Source organism: Brachycentrus maculatus, unplaced genomic scaffold (genome assembly GCF_059751285.1).
Source record: "Brachycentrus maculatus isolate JH-2025_06_01 unplaced genomic scaffold, ASM5975128v1 h1tg000483l, whole genome shotgun sequence".
Taxonomy (NCBI): Eukaryota; Metazoa; Arthropoda; class Insecta; order Trichoptera; family Brachycentridae; genus Brachycentrus; species Brachycentrus maculatus.
Window position 1 is genome coordinate 505,755 of NW_028281230.1, and position 22,627 is coordinate 528,381.

The 22,627-nt window shown below is 34.0% G+C and overlaps 1 protein-coding gene across 3 annotated transcripts in view; it reads left to right on the forward strand.

The window, feature by feature from the left end:
- The window catches only part of Pgant9 (polypeptide N-acetylgalactosaminyltransferase 9), a 106,705-nt gene that overhangs the window by 75,437 nt on the left and 8,641 nt on the right, over positions 1–22,627 (forward strand). For 2 of the 3 annotated variants that reach the window (XM_088272211.1, XM_088272208.1), the window contains exons 4-9: positions 8,747–8,916; positions 9,816–9,980; positions 19,460–19,713; positions 20,415–20,624; positions 21,684–21,866; positions 22,140–22,250. In XM_088272211.1, the coding sequence (XP_088128337.1) occupies positions 8,747–8,916; positions 9,816–9,980; positions 19,460–19,713; positions 20,415–20,624; positions 21,684–21,866; positions 22,140–22,250 (1,093 nt within the window). The remainder of the gene's footprint in view (positions 1–8,746; positions 8,917–9,815; positions 9,981–19,459; positions 19,714–20,414; positions 20,625–21,683; positions 21,867–22,139; positions 22,251–22,627) is intronic. The other variant, XM_088272210.1, reaches the window with a different exon arrangement.

Below are 22,627 nucleotides of genomic sequence, written 5' to 3' on the forward strand. Positions count from 1 at the left end.
TTGATTATTTCCAGTTAGGAGTTATTTTGTGAGTAATTTTTTGACATCTCTTCATAGATGAAGAAGATTATGGAATATCATGGGTAGAATTGTTGAATGTTACACGTGTGTAAAGTGATCACTTAAACAGCCTATGACGGTCGTAAACCCTGTAAATATCCAGACATTTTCTTCTTCGTCTATGTTTTGATATCAAATAAAAATGTTTTTCAATAAACGTAGGTTGACTTCAAAGTCGCGTGAAGTTGATATACTTGTAAAATATAAATAAATAAAATAAATTAATACTTGAAATATTATAATTTATATTTTTCGCTATATTTTTGCATGACGATGTCTCACACTCGTTAATATAATAGAATAATTATTTTTAGCGATAACGAGGAGTTTACGAATTGATGTCTACCCTTTTATGGTTGTTTCAAATTGAATTCCGTTCATTTCTCCGTACAAATTAAGTACATAAACAGAGTTGTGTTGGCTCCTATGTAGTTCCCCGCGGTCTAGCTTATAACTTTTGATTGGATTTGCGACCTGCAGCGAAGCCTCCCCCATTTATTGAATAAGGGAAATGTGTGCACATGCACTACCTCACCTCTGCACACCCCACACGTGCTTTGTAGTGCAAGGATTGTACGATTCCACGGTAGATTCTTTATTCAGCCATTCTAGAGGTAAATGAATTTAAGTGAGTTTGATAAATTGGTTCATATGGGTCTATAACAGTGGTAAGTAAACTTTTTTATTTTGTTATTTCCACTACTACTACTACCGTCATGCCGTTTCCCCGCAAGGGTAGACAGAGACGATGGAACGCCACACTCTTCTGTCCTGACATACACTCTTTATCACATTCATAAATCAAGTCATACATGGCCTCCGATTACGCAGACTTTTGACACCACCAGATTTTAGGTTCTGATTGACATGATCGTGCCAAGACTTTTTTGGCTGTCCTCATTCTGTTCTCCCACTCACATTCGCCACATATAGTTTCTTAGTTTTTTCTTTTATTATCCAATCGCTCCATACGTTTATACCAAATTCAAAATTTATTTAACCCAAAAAATAGTGCAGTTCGACCAATTTTATTGGATAATTAGATTCTCTCAATTTTCTCAATCTTTAAAGAAATTTCGGTGCTGTTTTTAATATTTTTTGCCGATTAATTTTTATCTGACTTTTGGAAAGTCGAGACCCATGGTTTGAGCACCACTGTTCAATAACACAATTATTGACTTCTGAATTTCAATAAACCTTACACAAGCCATTTATACCTCGCACAACTTGTGATTCTTATGACTTTTGATAGTTCCTTCGATGTTCCTTTAAATTTAATCATTCCTTTGCTCAGTTGGAACAAACGTCTCAATCGTGAAGATCTCTAACCACATTTCTCTCAGCAACACAAGATCTTAGTTTGCCTTTATATCGTCTCACAAGGCTGTATGTAGTATACAGTGTACGATGGTTCCGGAGAGTTAATTTTGAGACGTCATGTACGTTGCGGGCGGAGCACTTTCAAGGAAATCTGTTTGCTTTCGTCCCCACGTCATTCTGGAGTGGCAATAATCTTCGCATAAATTAAATCCGGAGCCTCTCGTGAGTTCTGAGAACTTTATTAATATCGAAAAACGAACTTTGTGATATGCAAACTTTCAAGTTTCTTTCAATTTCAGAAGTTAACAAGTTAACCTGTTCTCCTATTAACGTTAAGATCTTACTGGTTACCTACTTGCGTATCTACTAATATACTAAGGTAGGTACTACACAAAGAACTTAAAACGCTACGATATTATTATTATTCTGCGATTGCAAATATTCTCCACTCTTCTACATTTGTGTTTTGTTACATAATATTTAACCCTCTACTGTTAATTCTTACGTAGCATATAAACCCTCTACTATTTATGCTTACATAGCATATAAACCCTCTACTATTTATTGTTACATAGATTATAAACCCTCTACTATTTATTGTTTTATAACATATAAACCTTGTTCTTTTATTGTTACATAGTAATAAACCCTCTACTATTTATTGTTACAAAGATTATAAACCCTCTACTATTTATTGTTACAGAGATTATAAACCCTCTACTATTTATTGTTTTATAACATATAAACCTTGTTCTTTTATTGCTACATAGCATATAAACCCTCTACTATTTATGCTTACATAGATTATAAACCCTCTACTATTTTTTGTTTTTTTTTATAACTTTTTAATTTTGTTTTATAACATAATTGTTTCAAAACATATAAAACTTCTACTACTTATTGTTAAATAACATATAAACTATCTACTGTTTACACATAATATATGTTCAAAAATCTGTTTACAATGCGTCATAATTCAGGAAGGATGAATTTCTATATTTTCTATTGCGCAAGAAGTCCTGGCTTATCATTATTTCAGGCCACTATTTGCTTTCTTGTTTAACCCAAATCACAAAGAATATACGGGAGTAATCATCCCTATCTTTGTTTTCAACTCTGGCTTGGGTAAATATTCCGGAATGCTCCTTTGATCTGCGGCCCTTTGATCTGTAGCGATTCTTAAATAATACAATGGCGATTTTTGCTCTTACCTTCCGGTCTGCCGGTAACGATGGAACCCTTTTCACCCCCCGTACGCCAAATCTCGGAGCCTGCTAATGGTGGACGGAATTAATCCAACCCCTAATCGATATTGGGGTTGATGGAAGCAATGACTGCATAATTGAGCCGGATCATCTTATCAAACTTGGATATATCCTGCATTGACCTCCATTGCTCTTTGTCCCAAGCTGTAATCAATTACGATTAATACATGTTATTATTGATTCAAGCACTTGTCGTAGGAATTCTAATCAGACCTAATTTTGACAATGAAATTAGTTTTGAACGATTTGATTAATTGATTCGCTTGTCACTTTGCGGTTAAATGTATCCATTTTAAATTCTATTTTTAATTAGTAAGTACCACTACTTCTTAAAATCTTTTGTATTTAATTTCGATGCATTTCGCATCATGCTCATGCAATTTTGGTGCATTAAGATGAAATTTCGGTCATTTTCAAACACCTTAGGATATTTCTTCTTCTTCTTCTTTTTTTTGATGGCTTTTCACCCTTCTTGGGTGTTATAGCCAGTGTCGAGTTATTATCAGGATATTTCAAAATGATGCGGAATGTATTGAAACACGTGTCTCAATAGATTTTCTTAAAATAGTGGTAATTACTAAGTAAAACTTAAAAAAAAAATGTTGAAACAATGTTATTTGGCATGAAGTTAGCAAAATATGTATGACAGCAGATTTAATGCAGTTGAAATGCGATCTCTCAGACGTGGCAGAACAATACATGAAAGATGTTCGAATGGAATGAATGCAAGGCTGAGATAAGCATTGTCGCTAAAATAAAAATAAAATGTGTGTTGAGATGGTTTGAGCATGTGAATCGTTTTGTGTAATACCACTTCTCTAGACTACCGGTTTCGGAATAACCATTCCTCTATTAGGTCATCTATGGACATATAAACATTGTATAGTCGACCCGATAAGATAATGGTTATTCCGAAACCTACTGTCGTGAAGTAGAGTTTTTAAGTGGTATTACACAAAGTGAAAGATGTTTGTTACGGAAAGTATTATATAATATTACCATAAGACATAGATAATTATGCTTTTGTAATTCGTGTTACATAGATACAAAAAGCATATGTATATATATATATATATATATATATATATATATATATATATATATATATATATATATATATATATATATATATATATATATAAATATATATACACATATATATAAATATATATATATATATATATATATATATATATATATATATATATATATATATATATATATATATATATATATATATATATATATATATATATATATTTATATATATATATATATATATATATATATATATATATATATATATATATATATATATATATATATATATATATATATATATATATATATATATATATATATATATATATATATATATATATATATATATATATATATATATATATATATATATATATATTTATACAGACATATTGAAATTATAAGTTCAATTCCTTTTGGATCTATCAATTCAATTTAAGCTTCACTATCTTCCAGTCTCTTTTATGACAAGTCGAGTTTAAGTCAATTGTAATCTCAACTTATCACATTCAGTCCTTATTGATTTTCTTTATGCCAAAGAATCAACTCTTAATCAGACTTCACAAAGCAAACTGAAAGTAAATACGGTGTTTCCTTTATAAAGCTAAAGATAATGGAAGCTTTCTTTGAAAACTCATTATATACAACTTTAAGCTTGTACATGAACAAACTATTTACGAATTTTCATCAGCCTTCGGGAAATCCGTGTGGCGAATCAAAGGCTTAGAGATTATATTTCAAATTCAGGCATGAATTTTTCACAATCGGGAACTTTCGTACGAATTTAACGATACTTCGTGAAATTTTAATTCTCCCTCCCGTATTTTGGTGGTTTTAGAAAGTATTGATTTTATTTGTTACTCGGATGCCTTGGGGTAGTTTCTATTTAATTTGTGGTTTGAAGAAAATTTTGGGTACATTTACATTCGTTGTAAAAAATATACAAGTAAATATAATATATCTATTCAACAATTACTATGATTATGGGTAGAGATTTATAGATTAACTTCAACTCAGATAAAGCCTAACCATTAATACAATTTTATGATAAAAATTCAAGTTAAAATTGAAGAACTGATATAAGTCAGCCTACAACCAAATCAGATACAACCATCGACTCAGTATTCTCTCGGTATTAATAAAATTTGCCGTCTTATTTTTTTAGTATTTCATCTATCATAAACCCATAATTTTTTTGAAAGTAAAAATTAATAAAGATTGACGAGTAAAATAAATATTTCATGATTATTTATTAATTTATTTTTATTTCATCTACACATAATTACAAAAAGCAAAAATGTAGAATTGGTGTATGTTGCACGTGTGTAAAGTGATCGCTTAAACCAGTCTATTATGGTCGTAAGCCCTGACTTGCACCGACTTCCATATTCTTCTTATTTATGTTGAGATGTCAAAAAGCAATGTGAGAGAGTCTCAAGCATGTTTTTTTCCATTCCTCGTTAGTTAGCATTATCTCTAGACAGCGAAGGTCCGTGGTAGGTAAGTGATAGGAGCTTAGTGTAGAAAGGGCGTCGGGTAGGACCTAATTAACTCTCCTTTTGTAATAGTGCCACCCATTAGTCGTTCCTGTTACCGATTTCATTACGGTAGCTGCCCCATTCATTAGGGTCGGGCACCAGACTATATTACACGTGTACAGCGGAGACATCTACCTACGTGTGTGTATTAGGTACCGTGTCACAGCGCTGCTATTCGCATCTATCTACTTGTATGTATTAGGTACCATGGAGCAGCGCTGCTATTCAATTTGTGGAATATCTCCGAACAGTTAGTCGGGCAAAATGATGTTGTTAAAAGTGGAATTGATTTTAATATATGGCTGTTGCATAACTCAACAATTTCCTAATTAATAAATCCGTGTTGATTTTACTCTAGTGCAATAATGTGCGCATCTGTAGTGAAGTAGTTAGCAGTCTCAATTCCCCGGGTTTGATTCCAAGAAAGTAAAAATTAATTTAAGCGTGTTTTAAGTTGATACAAAACATGTATCATTCTTTCCTTTTTATGAAAAGAGAGCCTGAGCTTCACAGGGCTTAAGACCAGGCCTGATTCACATTTTTTTTTATCTGTTTATATACAATGGTCTTAGATCCTTTCGCATACTGGTAAGGTTTTCGATACATTCGCAAATGCCTGGTCGTAAGCCCAGGGATGCTCAGACTTTCATCTTCTTTCATAAAAACAGAAGTATGATGCATGTTTCATATGAACGTGAGACACTTAAAAAAATTTGAAATGAGTTCCTTTCCAGGAAAAAGTTATAAAAAAATTACAGTCTACAAAAAAATTTAAATTCCTGTATATATATATATATATATACATATATATATATATATATATATATATATATATATATATATATATATATATATATATATATATATATATATATATATATATATATATATATATATATATATATATGTATTTTAAATCGTGCGGGAAAACACGTCAGGCCCCTAGTGCAGCTGATCGAGTTCCGAATTTGAACGTTTGATCTTGGCTTCAACTATGTTTAATATTAAAAAATAAACCTTTTAAAATATGTTTCCTTTTACCGTCGCTTAAACTATCGAGGCGTCTCTTTTGACGGAGTTGACACAAATGTCTCACTTTGCATCTCCATCTTCTCGTTTTCTTTGCGTTAATTCAGATTCAGGGTGTTTTTTTTACCCCGTCCACGCCATGAATGCTAATTCAGATTCTCGCAAGATGGCGGCGATACTCGCGCCGGCCCTGCGGGCGCCTGCTTGCCATTCCGCCCGCGTGCTTCCTGACAGTTGCGTACTGCGGGACAACACTAGCGACGCGAATAACTCAATCCGGTTATATCGTCAATCAATTCGAAAGTCGATAGAATCATTCGATCGGTTGAAATGTATTTTTTTAATATTTCGAATATAAAAAGAGACGCGAATAGCTCGATTCGGTTATATCGTCAATCAATTCGATAGTCGTTAGAATCATCCGATCGGTTAATGGGTATTTTTTTATATATAAGTATATATCTAATGTAAAAAGGACTATTATTATCGATAGATAGGTATTATAGATGGCCCCTTAATTAATAATACTGGATAGTAAACTGATATGAGTCAGTTTTTTTGTATACTTAAAGCATTGTTAACATTGTGGTATGGTAATATAACACTCTCTTTAACATTCATCGTTCACTTTGTGTAATACCACTTAAAAACACTACTTCATGACTATCGGTTTTGGAATAACCATTCCATCATAAATATTTAATTTTATTTAAACTTCAAATACAAAAAATAAATAAGTACATTGGCGGGCTTATTGCTAAACAGCAATATCTTCCAATCAACCAAAAACAGACAAGTGATATTGATCAAAACGTTTGATACCAATATTCCTATTGTGATTCTTTTGTCTTTATCCTCTCTTTCTTTTTACGTTATCTACAAAACTTAAGACGAAACGGTTATTCCGAAACCTCTAGTCGTGAAATCGTGTTTTTAAGTGGTATCAGTTAATTAAAGTAATATTCATAAGTAATACCAGCAACTCTCTTGAAAATCATAATATTTTGAATATGTTCATGGTTATACACAAATTCTGGGGTTACGAATTGAAATCTCAACATAAGATTTGGCCACACTCAATGTTAACTCAATGACATTCAGGAAGGAATATATATACTTTTCTTCGTCATTGTACATAAGTCTCATTGGTGTTATCAAGTATTCAATTTTCATTTGGTTATTTCCATAACCGAGTACTAATGTTGGAGCATAGGTTGTAGTGCGTTACGCACGTCACTATACGACACCCCAGATTTAGCATAAATTACCATGCAATACGTTTTTAAGAGCGCCACAGCCCCGTGTCATTACTGCCCGCGCCTTCATTATTCTAAGTATGCCATTACGTTTTCTTTATCGGGCCATGTTGCGCCTTTCACAGATTCTTCGGTCGCCCCTAATTATAAGCTACGAACCTATTTACCAAAATCTGAAGTGAAAAATATTCAATTTCCCCATCGAGCTGTGATTTTGCAATGGTAGGCTGAGATTCGAGAGAAAAGATATATTTTCTTAGTATTATTTTTAACCTTTCCAGGAGTACAAAAATTGATGTCCCACTTTCTCTGGGGAGTGGGTTCTTTTTACATGAAAAAAATACTCATTTTATCGATGTATTATTAAGATAGAAATTATATAAAAATATTTTTAAAAACATACACTTATTGGAAATATTTTTCAATTATGACAAAATTACACACAAATATTCACAGATGTCATTGCTGTACAAGTTACACCATACTAACTGACAGACGGACTTCGACGTTCATTAACGTCCATACTTCTTTAAGGAAAATTCGCACTGACGTTCATTTATATCCATACTCCCGGACTGGTTAAAGCAAAAGAACTAGTTGCACATTTCTTGTCAAAGTTTTGTCATTTTACCCAAAAAAAACCTGCTTCCTTTCTCTAATAAAGGATCAACTTTGCACCAAATTTACATTTGTACTATATAAATTCGGTGCAACATTGCGCAAAATTTTATATAGTGCCCTATCCACCATTAAATGCAGATAAGAGTTAGTTGAAGTAGTATTTTTTTATATTGTCAAAAATTTGTTTGGTTGAAACGAAGAATGTTTATATTTTTCGAAATGACTGTATTTTTATTAAGATTTGATATTTCAACACGAGGAAGTTTGTTGCGATGAAAATACACAAGTCCAGGTATTTACAGTGCGTGCGAGCTGTTATTGGCTAGTTCATATGATCTACTAACGATTGATATCCACATTACTCAAATTTCGACAAGTTGTATGCATAAATGTCAGAAGAAACAGCTCATTACGTTTTTGAGAATAAACTTTATATGTGGCATCTGGAGTAGAAATATATTAGTTTGAAATAATGCTTTATGAATGCAGCTCCTAAGTATGGAAAAATCCAGAAATTGTAGAAATATAATTAAAAATCGTTAAGATATTGTGGCATTTTCGCAATTCGCAGAAGCTTCTCAAACAGTTATCAATTTTTAATTTTTCCTTTTTCTAGGTGCAAGGAACCAGGTCGGTATTTGGAGGACCTTCCGGCCACTGCGGTGGTCATTTGCTTCCACAACGAGGCCTGGTCTGTCCTAGTGAGAACGGTGCATTCCGTACTGGACAGGTCCCCGAAGCACCTCATCAAGGAGATCGTACTCGTGGATGATTTCTCTGATATGGGTAAGTCAACTAATTGAAACATCTCTCAATCGCATTCCTGGATCTGATACATAAGCGTCCAGGCTTCCCGACAGACCTCTCTTGCAAAGCAATTTTATTCTATTTACAAAAATCATCTAACAGGCATTCCGTTCCATTAGAAAAGGGTTCGGCGTTTTGTGTCCTTGGTTGGCTTATGGTACCAATATCCTTCACTGTTTTCATCATGTGTGATACCACCTCTTGTGAGAGTTTCCAATGAACTAATTTCTTCTTCTCTAGCCTTCTGTTCTCCACTGATGCATATGGACTTTTTTCCGTATTTTTCCATTTCCTTCGATCGGTTGTTCTTTGGGTTAGTTTCTATCTCCCTCAGCGACTATGTCATTGAACCATCTTTTTTAAGGTCCTTTGACGCCTTTTTTAATTTCTCAATGTCTCCATCTCAAAAAAAATAGGTTCCATCTTGTGGGGTCCTGTCTTGCAATACGTCCCGCCCATAGCCACTTAAGTCTTGCCACGTGGTCCTTGATATTCTCTTTTTCGGTTCTGTTCCTGATTTTTTAATTTCTTACTTTATCTCTCAGACTTGGATCCAAACCAAACATGGATTTTTTGTAAGGATTGCTGTGTGCATATGAACTAATACGGGTGAGATTCAGATGTATACAAGATCCGAGCAAGATACATGTTTTAAAGATATTGTTCTTATCTCCGTCAATAGGTTCATATTTGCTACAGTGAAACCTCTTATAACAAGCATAATTCGTTCCAGAATCTTACTCGTAAAGCGCAATTTTTTTTGGACTGTCGCGAAAGTCCCGGCTCACAAGAGAATGTCGTGAAAAAGGGACTTGCCTTATCAGAAGTGCTCGTTATAAGAGGCTTTATTATAATTGATTTTTTTGTAACGTTTACAGCTCATACGAAGCAGCAGCTCGAGGACTACATGGCGAGCTACCCCAAGGTGAAGATAGTCCGCGCTACCAAGAGGGAAGGGCTCATCCGTGCCCGCTTACTTGGTGCCCGCCATGTGACTGCTCCCGTCATTACCTACCTCGACTCCCATTGCGAGTGCTCTGAAGGTATCGTAGATAGCCCCTTAATCAAAAATTCTAGATAATAAAAGGTTTGTTGAATAAAAGTCAGCTTTTTGTATATAAAAAGCATTGTTTACTTTGTGTTATGGTAGTAAAAGCTATTTGTTTATAGATTTGTCATTTAATTTGAAGAACTCCATTTTAATTTATATATTAAATTTGAAATCAAACACCAATTTTTTGAGTGTAGTAAGTAGTATTTTATTGTTTTAAAAAACACATAAATTCAATTTTGTGATAATTGTTTCGCATGGCTATAAAGTTCGTTTAAAAATGTCATAACTAGGCGAAATAATTATCACAAAATTTATTGTTATGTGTTTTTTTAACTATCAAATACAACTTAGAAGACGCCAAAAATCCGTGTTTGATTTAACATTTAATACATAAATATTACACTATGCTTCTCATTGTTCACCTTGTGAAATACAACTAAAAAATAATTCTTCGTGGCTACCGGTTTAAGAATGACCATTCCATCATCAAAACGATTCAAGACAGTTGGCTTCTAAACAAGCTTTTTTTTAATCAGTTGCTGAATTTCACAGTCAACTTAGAAGTTTCAGAAACACAACAAACGTTTTTTTGCAAATTCCATTTAAAATTTTGTACTTTCCGTGTGAAACACTGACACTTAAAACATATCAACACGGCTATAATAGACGAAAAGATTAATGAATTTAGAAAATAGTTACATAGGTTATGTAAGTACAAATCTACAAAGGTAGCTCATTTATGAAGTGGTCACTTAAGTGGTCACTTTACACACGTGTAACATTCATCATTCTATCCATGATTGACAACCACATTACTCGATTTTCAGAAATCCTAGATATATGATCAATCCAAGATACAGTCAATATTAGTTTATAACAGCCATCTACGTTGGATTAAAAAAGCTTTTATTTAGCAGAGACCCTTTTAAATATGAGAAGCGTGGTTGTCAATCATGGGTAGAATAGTGCATTTTGCACGTATGTAAAGTGATCACTTAACCGACTTATGGGTCATAAGCCCTGTAAATACTCAGACCTCCATATTTTTCTTCATCTATTGTGAGATGTCAAATAAAATGTATAATTATCTCGAGAAAAGGAAGATTTGTGAACAAGCATTTGGATACTCTGAAAAATGTTCTGAAACGTTTTTTCGTTCAAATACGAGCAACTATCGTTCTAAATAATCTAATGAACAACTTCGACACACATCGCTCTGATCAATACCCTAAACTCTCACATCACTTCCGCTATACATATCATGCCCACGGATACAGAGCAAAACCTCTCCGGGCTTGATGCGTACAACCGGAAGCGGCCTGAGAGCCTTGCCGCTTACCCGGAAGTGCTTCATCCGCTGCATTTGCAAGGGGAAATATATTTTCCTTCTCTGCGAACAAATATTTTTCTAGCCTCCTCTTGCGACCAACGGAGCTGTGAAATTGCAGTACCAAGCAGTTTTGCTTTGTAAAATCGGATTGGGTTTTCCAATTCGTTTTTATTTCATTTCACTAAACAAATAGGAAATCATTTTCTTGTTTGAAATGTATTTTTCGCTTAAATTTCAATATGTCGCGCTTCCAGTGATGTAGAAACGCAACCTGAAAAATTAAGATATGTGTTTGTTTATTTTCCATTACTTTCAACACTTTAACTGTTTTAACTAAAATTTTCGATATTTGAACTGTATGTTAAAACTATATAACCCAAATATCAAACATTTTGGTAAATACTGTAAAATATTTGGACAGTATTTACCAAAATGTTTGATATTTGGGCTGTGTTTACTTAAATGTTCAAATATGAACCGTACAATTTTTTGAATATTTGGACAGAATTTATCAAAATGTTTGATGTTTAGACGTATTTACTAAAATGTTCGATTTTCAAAATGTGTATACTAATATAGGAAATATCTGGACAGTATTTACCAAAATGTTCGATATTTAAATTGAATTTGCTAAAATTTGCTAAATTTAAACCGTATTTATTCAAATATTCTGTATTAGGACTGTGCTTACTGCAGATTTCTTAATAAGGACTGTATGTATTAAAACGTTGTACATAAAGACTAAATGTACTTAAATGTTAAAAAAGTTAGTTGTATTTAACTTCGGTTTTTAATATCTTGATTTTATCTTCTAAACTATTTTTAAATTGAACTCTTTTACCACAATACTCTGTTTCACAAATGACCTATTTTTTTAGTACGTTACTTGCCTTTAAAATATAATTATGTTTTTTCACATTAGTTGAAAATATTTGATCAAGAGTGCTAACCAATTTCTCTTTACTTAACGAAGTCACTGCCTCCTAAAAAAACTCATTCTAAACTAATCCTATTTTCCTGGTAGCTTCGCCCTAAACCATCCCTTCATCCCGTGTGACAAGTCCTTTCCACATCATCAACGTGCCACTAATGATTCGGGGAGTTATATTATACATCATCCCTTCCCGTGACAGCTCTCACCGAAAATAATAAGTATTTTCTCCCCCCGACGTAAAGCCTTTTTGTCGTCTTTAATAACATTCGACGTAAAAAATCCATCTGGAAATGTCATAACTTGGTGAATTCATGTTCCCGCATTGACTTTTACTCGTTTCTCATCATTTTCGGTTAATTCATGTTATTGACAACCCCAAAAAAGGTTAATTGTATATTTGCTTTCGCTCTTACCCTAAAAAGTGTCTTTCAAGTCGTTTTTAAAAAAAAGTAGAACAACGAAATATAAAAAACAAAATATATATATTTGTATTATTTTTTTAATCTATTAATTATATCCAAAAATGTGGAAATACGAAGTATATTTATTTAAAAAAATATTTATATTTTCAAAAATGCCTGTAACACTGAAAACCTAACAGCTCAATAATACAATACTAAAACATTTTGAGTGTGTCCAAATACTTGTTCACAAAATCTGGATTGTTCAAAATGTTGTAAATAAATTATCTGGTCAAATTATAAGCTTAATAATAAAAATGAAAATGGTATTTTCTGGCGTTTCTCATGTGTGTGATTATAATCCAGGATTCGGATCTCACATACTAATATAAGAGTTTCTGCTTAATAAAAAGCTTCTTTACATCTCACCAATAGATGTCTCTAGTGAAGTTCTAGTGATTCATGAACAAGGTTTCTAAATTGGTTCATATATATATAGAACTTCCAAGAATTTGAGTAGTGTGGTTGTCAACAATGGGTAGAATTGGTGAATGTTACACGTGTGTAAAGTGATTACTTAAACCAGCCTATGACGGTCGTAAGCCCCGTAAATGCCCAGACTTCCACATTCTTCTTCATCTTTGATGAGATATCAAAAAATAATACAATACTAATTAAAATAAATAAAACCTTTTCATTCTATTAACAATTTAAGTTTTGTACTGACATTTCTTGGTAGAACTGTATTCCTTAAAATAAAATAACAGCTGGGTAGTTTTTTTCACAAGAATTTTATTTGACCAGCAACCGGGTTACTTAACTACATAGTGTTTCTATCTATTGGCAATTTATTTACGATATAGGGGTTCTAAAATTTTCAGTAGTGTGGTTGTGAATCATGGGTAGAATAGCAAATGTTACACGTGTGTAAAGTGATCACTTATCCAGCAACCGTGTTACTAAACTACATAGTTGTTCTATCTATTAGCAATTTATTTGCGATATAGGGGTTTCAAATGTTTCAGTAGTGTGGTTGTCAACCATGGGTAGAATGGTGAATATTACACGTGTGTAAAAGTGATTACTTATCCAGCCTATGATATGTCATAAGCCCTGTTAATGCCCATAATTCCATATTCTTCTTCATCTATGTTAAGATATCGAAATGAAAAAAACATATCTTATATTTTAGTTTACGAAATGCTATCATTTTCGGCTCAGTCTACAATTATATAAACTTTTAAAACAACAATAATATGAGAACGATATACGGTCGGGCGGGAAAGTTTTCCTATTTATATAAAAAGTTGAGTGTTCTCCTTTTTTGAGGAATCTATTACCGTATTCTTAGGGAAAATGTTTTTTGTTAGCGAGGAAAAGCCCCACCATCTGCCAAAAGTCACGCTTTTTTCCACTGAAAATTCCTCAAGTAAGGCGAAAGCTTTCCTCGCTTAAGTATTTGGGTATAGTAAGTCACACACACTCGTCTGCCCGGGGGTTGGAGTTTGCCTTCATTTGGGGCTTTTTTACTGATTCGGGGTATGTTTTTTATTCGACTCTTAAGCGCCTTCATAAAAACTTAATGTTTTGATAAGTGCCCGTATGGAAATGGACATTTTGCTCATGGGAATATTTTAGTTGAATGTGTAACATTAAAATGTTAATTAAACTTTAATTTTATGTTTATTACTTAATATTGTTTTACTTTAACATTGGCAATGTAGATAACAAGCTTATTTGCAAATTAAATAAATGTTCGTTCATTCGATTATTGAGGAATAACAAATAAAATATAAAATATGGATTTCATTACTTTCCGTATTTTCCAACAATTTTCTTTTATAAAATAAAATATTAACTTTATAATTTTTTCCATATTGACTATCGTTTTTACTATTTCAATTCAATTCAAACCCTTATCCGCACCCCAATGGTACATAGGGCACTGCATTATACAAATCTTGATCGTTAACACATGAAGCAAAGGTGATCAGCCCTCCGCTTCAGATCCAGTCCAGGGTGATATTGAATAAGTATTGAAGTGAAAAAATCACTTACGTTCATTTGACCCCCCTCTCCTGGGAATCGAACCCGGGACCTCCAGAACGGTAGCCGCGCGTGTTGACCATTACACTCCGTAGGCGGACAAATTTTTATTATTTACTTTTGATTTATTATTTTATTTTCTTAAATGTAGTTGCACCAAAAATGTCGGAGCAAAACTTAAATTGTTATTTTTTTTCACGCCGATTGCGTGATTCTTGTTTCTAAATTGTATTGTTGTATGTCGATCATTCTTCCAACCGACGCTTTGTTCACTATTACAAAGCTATCTTCATGGCGCTACAGTACTGAAATTGTAAGAGAAGTAATGATGAAACATGAATTTTGAAACAAATGTCAAAAATTTCAGTACCTTCTGTAATGGTAGCCAAAACGCCGGCAAGAAACACGATTGACTCACGCAAAATAATCCAGAAATATGCTTACAGTATCTAAGCAGCCGTGAATAATGGAATAAATTAAAAAAATAAATCGACTTATTATTCAAAATAATTTATATGTCAGAGAAGTAGAATGCAGCTGTTAAAAAAAAAAATAGTAAAAAATCGTTTAATTGAGGAAATGATTACAATAAAATGCTTTTATTCTGATGTCAAAATATATATTTAACCCACAAAATCTGCTGTTCTTACAATTGAGCTAAGTTTTATCTTAATCATAGTCTATCGAAAATGTTCACTTTGCTACTTTCTTTTTTTTATCCAGACTACAGCAACCATTTTTATTTAATTAGATAATTAGAAAAATGAATTTTTTAGTTGCCAAACGTATTTTTTTTAACTATTGTTGTATTCGCAGTTGAATATGTAAATAAAGTTGGAATTATTGAATTGAAAAGGTCATAATTTATTTCAAATTGCATATTTCGAAAGTTCATTCCGCGTGACAAATTTAAAATTTGATCACTCCGCTTTAATTTTTTTAGTAATTGCTTATTTTAATTGCTTCAAAGTTTCTAAATGGCATTTTTAATAGCTCCGATTCATTTGCTTCCTTTACGCGTTTCGATTAATTTTTCAATTATAAAAATGATTATTAAACGGTTTTAATTGTATTCCCCGTCACAGTGTACCTACAATTCACCCCCTTCCGCGTCCAGAGCCTCCAACCCCTTTCCCACGACCCCCAGAAACCGGGACTTGTTAGGTTTAGAGGCCTCCCTGCAAAGGCTTTCATGACGTTTTACGGGCTAACAGTAAAAGGCACCGTAATTTGTCAGTGGTGGGGGTGAGACCGAAATGGGGATGACAATGGGAACCTTCTACCCTTCTAATATAGCCTTATTTCAATCGAGATGATACCAATGGGGTCTTCATCTTTGATCTGTTTTCCTTCGTTATTAATTGACCAATTCCTTACAACTTTCAGGGTCTTCAAAATTAAAATAAACCACATATTACTTTCCGTAATGAAAAAAATACCATTTTTAGTCTGAGAATACTGATTTATTTGTTCATTTCTATCTTAGTTTTTTTAACGTATAATTACACATAATTGAAACTAGTTTTTTTTCCAATATTTGTCAAAGTTGTCTTTATTTGAGACAAAGCAACATTAATTTTTAAACAAAAGAAAATGCATCTCTGAAGATGCGAAAGTTTGGCATTCGGCTGACTTCAATTGTCGTTTTATGCACTTGTGTGACGTTTACCCATTATTGCATGTTCAATTGCATTATTTTTTTAATATATACCTTTATATGCACTGTTGCTGGATTTCTTCCGTTTATTAGTTGTAATTTCAATGGATGTGGAATTCCAGTTGACGTTAGTGATCTTTTGTTGAAAATTTGTAAAGTGTTTATTTTTCTCCAGTGGAACAGACTCATCTTCATTCGTACAAAACTGACTGTATCTTCATTCGTACCAAATAATAGATGCTTCATCTCAAGTTGAGACACCTTTAAAACATGATAATATTTCATCCGTAAGAATAATAAATGAAAAATAATTTTCTATATCCTATATTCTTGAACGCTATATTTATTCATTTTACATTCTAAAAAAATGTAGCTTAGCCTATGTTTCAAAAATAGAAATCAAATTTTAGCAGAGTGGAGATTGATCTATAACCTCCATTTCGAAGTCCACGACACTAACCATAGGACCTCTCAAATACATAAACGTGAGATTGGTAAAAAATGTTTCAAACCTGTAATTGACATGTAAAGAAGACGTCTGAGAAACAGTGGGATCGCTTCCAGAGTTACGACCGCACGCCTGCGTGGGTTGCTCTTCTCCTGCGCTACTTAAAGTGTTTCCTTGTCCATCACTCCGCAGGTGTCGGCCGTGAGCCTTTCCATTTCCACTTCCCTAAAAGGGCGACCTCTGGGGCCTATGCTTGTGTTTTATAGCACACTTTATTGCCAGTCTAATACTTTAAACGCTCCCCGCGCGCGAAGGCACAAATGTTTATTTTCGAATGTTTTTTTTTCCTCTTTTTTTTCTTTTTATATTTACGGTTACAGTCTTCCGCTTTTTAGTGCCTTCCATTCCGATGATCTTGCTCGTTTTTTAACGTCCAACTTGCGTGTAGTTCTAACTTTTATATCCCAATGTAACATCATTGTGAGAGCTGTTTTTCCACCAATTCGGTCGGTCGTAATCACGTTTTGTCGTCGAGTTATTTGTTTCCCATCGATGGGAGTGTAAAATCCCACTTTTCTGGACAAGGATGATGTAAATATACTGCCCTCAATTTCATGGGTTTAAATCATGCATTATAGTTAACCTTCCTACGTCTCTGCCATTAAATATTTATATTATTTTTACATTTTTTTGCTATCTCAAGATACACAAAGAAGAATATTGAAGTCTGGGGATTTACAGGACTTACGACCATCATAGGCTCGGTCAAGTAATCACTTTACACACATGTAACATTTACTAATTCTACCCATGATTGGTAACCACACTACTCAAATTTTTGAAGCTTCTAGATATATTGATCAAACTCGTAACACAATATGCGCGAGTTCACAAAAACCATCTATGGTGTAATGAGGAAAGTTTTTATTGAGCAGAGACTCTTTTCATTTGTATGTGAGGTCCGAATCCTGGATTATATTTACGTACTTGAGAAACGCTTGGTGAATACTTGAGAATGTAACACGCGTGTGCTCACTTAACTAGCGTATGACAGCCTTGGAAATACCCAAACTTCCATATTATTCATCTAAGTTGAGATAGTGGAAAAAAATAGGAATAATATTAACATTATTTATTATTTCGGACACTGGATTATTCATCCAACAGATGTTAATTTTAAAGGTTTCTTAACTCGATATGAAACATGTATCATTCTTCCCTTTCTTATGAAAGAAGATGGAAGTCTGAGCATCTCAGGGCTTATAACCTGGCATTTGTCTGGCTTAAGTGATCACTTAATACACTTGTGTAACGTTCACCTTTCTGGCCATTAGTGAATGGAGTAGTGTGGTTGTTAATCATGGGTAGAATGGTTAATGTCACATGGTGTGTGTACTACTACTACTACTACTACCATCACGCCGTTTCCCCGCAGGGGTAGGCAGAAAGGATAAAACGCCACACTCTTTTGTCCTGACATACACTCCTCGCCTCCTTCACATCCATACATCTAGTCATACATGCCCTCCGATTACGTAGACTTTTGACACCGCCAGATTTTAGGTTCTGATTGATCTGATAGTGCCAAGTTTTTTTCGGTCGTCCTCGTTCTGTTTCCCCGCTTACATTCGCCACATATATGTTCATAGTCATTCTCTCGTTATCCATTCGCTCTACATGTCCATTCCACCGTAAAGAACTCTTCCGTGGACTCTTGGTGTGTGTAAAGCCTTGTAAATAACATACTTTAATTTTTTTCCATCTTACATTACTTTTAACTAAATTAATATACTTCGTCCTAAATCTTAGTGTTACTTCAATAGTATTTGCTTCCATTTATATATTTCACTTCCCCTAATATGTCACAATGTGAATATTCAAATCCCATTGGTTCTCGAGTCTAGGGGTTGTGTAAGGCTTACTTCGGATTTGTTACCCTCCTTTGATACTGAAGCAATTTGTCAACGCCAGACTATTAAGTAATTAACGTCCTCCTGGTTATCACCTCTTATCGTCGTATTTTGTAATTTAATAAATGCATTTATATAATCAGGTCACTTCATTACTAAAACTGTCCATTTATGAGCTAAAATGTGATTTAATACTTATTTTATTTGAGATTAACAACGTGGAATATATACATGTGGATAAATATTGTATTTTCTATGTTTCATTAGTGTTTTAATTAGAAACGAAGCATCTTTCGTTTTCAAACGAAAGAAAATGGAAGTCTGAGCATCATTTGGACCTTCCATTTGGTTGGCTTTTGTAATCACTTTAAACACTTATGGCACCGTTCTGCTCATTATTGAACATATGGAATTGTTTTTTCAAAGCCCCCACCATCATATAAACGCAGTATTATCTTGATCGTTAACACATGGAGAGAGGTGATCTGCTCCCCACTTCAGAAACCAGTCCATGGTATTATTCAGCAAATATTAGATTTAAATTCAAATTTAAGTTCACTTATATTTGAACCCCCCCTCCAGAGTATGGAAGCCGAGCGCACTGACCATTACACTACGGAGACAGACAATCATCCATGTCAATTTTCAAACAAATATATATTACTTCTAGGTGGATAAAACCCATATTTGTGAACAAAGGATAAAAAATTGGATACACTCAAAATGTGTTGATTGTTTTTAGGCTGGCTGGAACCCTTGTTGGACCGCATAGCTCGCGACCCCACGACCGTGGTCTGCCCGGTGATTGACGTCATCGACGATACCACGCTGCAGTTCCACTACCGCAGCAGCGGGACCGTCAACGTGGGCGGCTTCGACTGGAACCTGCAGTTCAACTGGCACCCCGTGCCCGAGAGGGAGAAGAAGAGACACAAGCACAGCGCCGAGCCCGTCTGGAGCCCCACGATGGCCGGGGGATTGTTCTCCATCGACAAGGTACTTATCTCATTTCGAGTATATTTTTTTTCAAACCAACTAACTGAGATTATCAAAAAAAATACCCTTATATCGTAGTCATACAGGAGAAAGTAACCAACTGCATTTTTTACAAAAACGTGATCATTGACTATTTGATATCTTACTAGCTTAATATTGCCTTGAAAAAATACCAAAGGATTTTAAACATGGAAGTATAATATATTGACTTGTTAAAAATTACTAACTGCATTGATGTTTATTTTCTTGCCAAGCAAAAGTGGCTTTAATGGCCCTTCTCAACATTTTACGTTTTGTTAGTTGGTCACTTTCTCCTGTACGACTACGATATGCATGATTTTTTTTTATTTAAAAAAACGCTGAGAATAATAATTAAATATCAAAAAAGTACTCACAACGCCATCTAGTTATAAATGGCTGATTTCATTCTAACACCTAGGTGTGTGGTGAATATGCAACAGTGTGCATTATACCAATTCTAGGCGCTTAAAGATGTTTCAACTGGTGTGAAATCGTTGTTGCAGAATTGCAACAGTATGCATATAAGGGTTAAGCACTTGTTTTCAGACCCCCTTATTGAGTTATTTTCATTTCACATGACTTGTTTCGAAAACTACTATGCTATGAATTTATCAATATTATGCTATATTAGTTGGTTCAAGTGTTTAATTTATATACTTCTTTTGTGTGTCATCTTTCAGGCCTTCTTCGAGAAGCTCGGCACATACGATAGCGGGTTTGATATCTGGGGAGGTGAGAACTTGGAGCTCTCCTTCAAGACTTGGATGTGTGGTGGAACATTGGAGATAGTACCCTGTTCTCACGTGGGACATATCTTTAGGAAGAGATCTCCCTACCAGTGGCGCAAAGGTGTCAACGTGCTTAAGAGGAACTCCATCCGTCTGTCAGAGGTATTATTTATTTATTTTTTTTACCCTTTTTTCAATGGTGGGTACTAGCCAAATATCATATCTCTTCTTCTTCCTGGCTCCATCCCAACTTATCGTCTCTGTAGACTGTTATGGTCAGCTTTTCTCATCTTCAAGTTGTTGGCCCTTCTATTATGGACAACGTCACCTCAGCCACGTCTTTGAAACGTCTTTTCTTTTTGCAGCATCTATGAATTCTTTGGTCTACCTCTCGATTTCTTTCGACGAAGATCTATGGCGATTGCCTGCTTTACAATATGATCAGGTTCTCTGCGTCCTATGTGCCCATACTATTTCAATTGCCTTTCCTCTACCTTACTATTGATGTCTGTTACATCCAGACTTTTGCGAACGCGTGAACTCTTTTTTGTCTGTAATGGACACTTCAGCTCACCATCTAGCATTTGTATCATCCAAATGTTATATCTACCATTAAAATATTATTTTTAGTAGTGCATCGAACAAAACAAATCTGAAAAATTATCAAAAAAGTATCGTTGTAGCCAATTACGTTTTTTTTAAGAAGCTGTAACGTCGTACAACTGAAGGGAGCCATAACAGTGCAAGGGAGGGGAATCACCTTCCCAATGCGCTGCGACTTCCTCAAAGTCATCACCTTACCTTGTGCAGTCTCCGCCACATTTTATTTTTCTTTTATTATTTGTGTGGTAAATGTATACCTAGTTTAATGATTCCATATGTGTTATATGTGACATACATTTGTATTTTGTACATTTTACATTCCCCGCCTATTTTTAATATATAATGTTAAAACCTAGTTTGGAAACGAAGAGTCGTGATGATCAACAGTTTGAGATTCTTGGTTTATTTCTCAAGACAGTGTGTCGTATAATGTGACCAAAGATTTTCCAGTGTTTAACACGTCTTCGTGCTTTAAATGTCTTTAAATCTTTAAATCACACCTTTTTTGCATGACTTATTTACTTTTAAAGTTCTTACAATTGTTGTTGTATATTGTGAATCGTTTTCAAAGTATTTTTATGTCCAATTTGTAAACGAAATATGCTTTTTTCTTGATAGGTTTGGTTGGATGAGTACGCCAAATATTACTACCAGAGGATTGGCAATGACAAGGGTGACTTTGGAGATGTCTCGGATAGGAGAAAGCTGAGGAAGAACCTTAACTGCAAGTCCTTCGACTGGTACTTGAAGAACATCTACCCCGAACTGTTCATTCCTGGGGATGCGGTAGCTAACGGCGAGGTGCGTTCTGAATTATTTTTTGTCTCATACATCATTCAATTCATTATCTTTCCTAAATGAAGTCCCGAAGAAATGAAAATTGTGAAGAAAAATTCATTGAGGCCTAGTTTCAAATATTTACATTTTCCAATGAGTTCTTCCTATATTTGATTTTTATTGATCGGAGATAATTCATATTAATGCTGTTGTATTTTAATTTTTGTTTAGATTTTCAGGTACCTTTTTCTACATCTCTTTTATTATATTATCTAACCAATGTCTTTCGATATTTAGTTCCGAAACTTAGGTGCGGGAGGCAAAACTTGCCTCGATTCCCCATTGCGGAAGACAGATCTACACAAACCTGCGGGACTTTATCCTTGTCATCGTCAGGGAGGAAATCAGGTACCATTGGGAGCTGAACAACGCCTGTGGATGAAGCAAACCATCAGTGGAATTCAATCCTACTTATTACGACAAGCATGCTGTAGAAACACTTTACTACACACCAAAACGACTCATTCACGAGATCATAGAAAAGCTCTAAATCAGATTTATCCACTTTCTTTACTACATCATTTTTTATTCGCTTTTACTTCAATGCGTTTAAATTGTCGTTATGAGAAAAGTATTTTTTATCGTTTTTACTTTTTGACGGTTTTGTATGATTTCGTGAACGATCCATATTTTTGACACCCTCCACAGCCGAGTTGACAATTAGCTGACTGCTGTTCCCGCTTAAACGTTTTGTTTTATGTGTTATGTCCATAGCACGCTGTTTT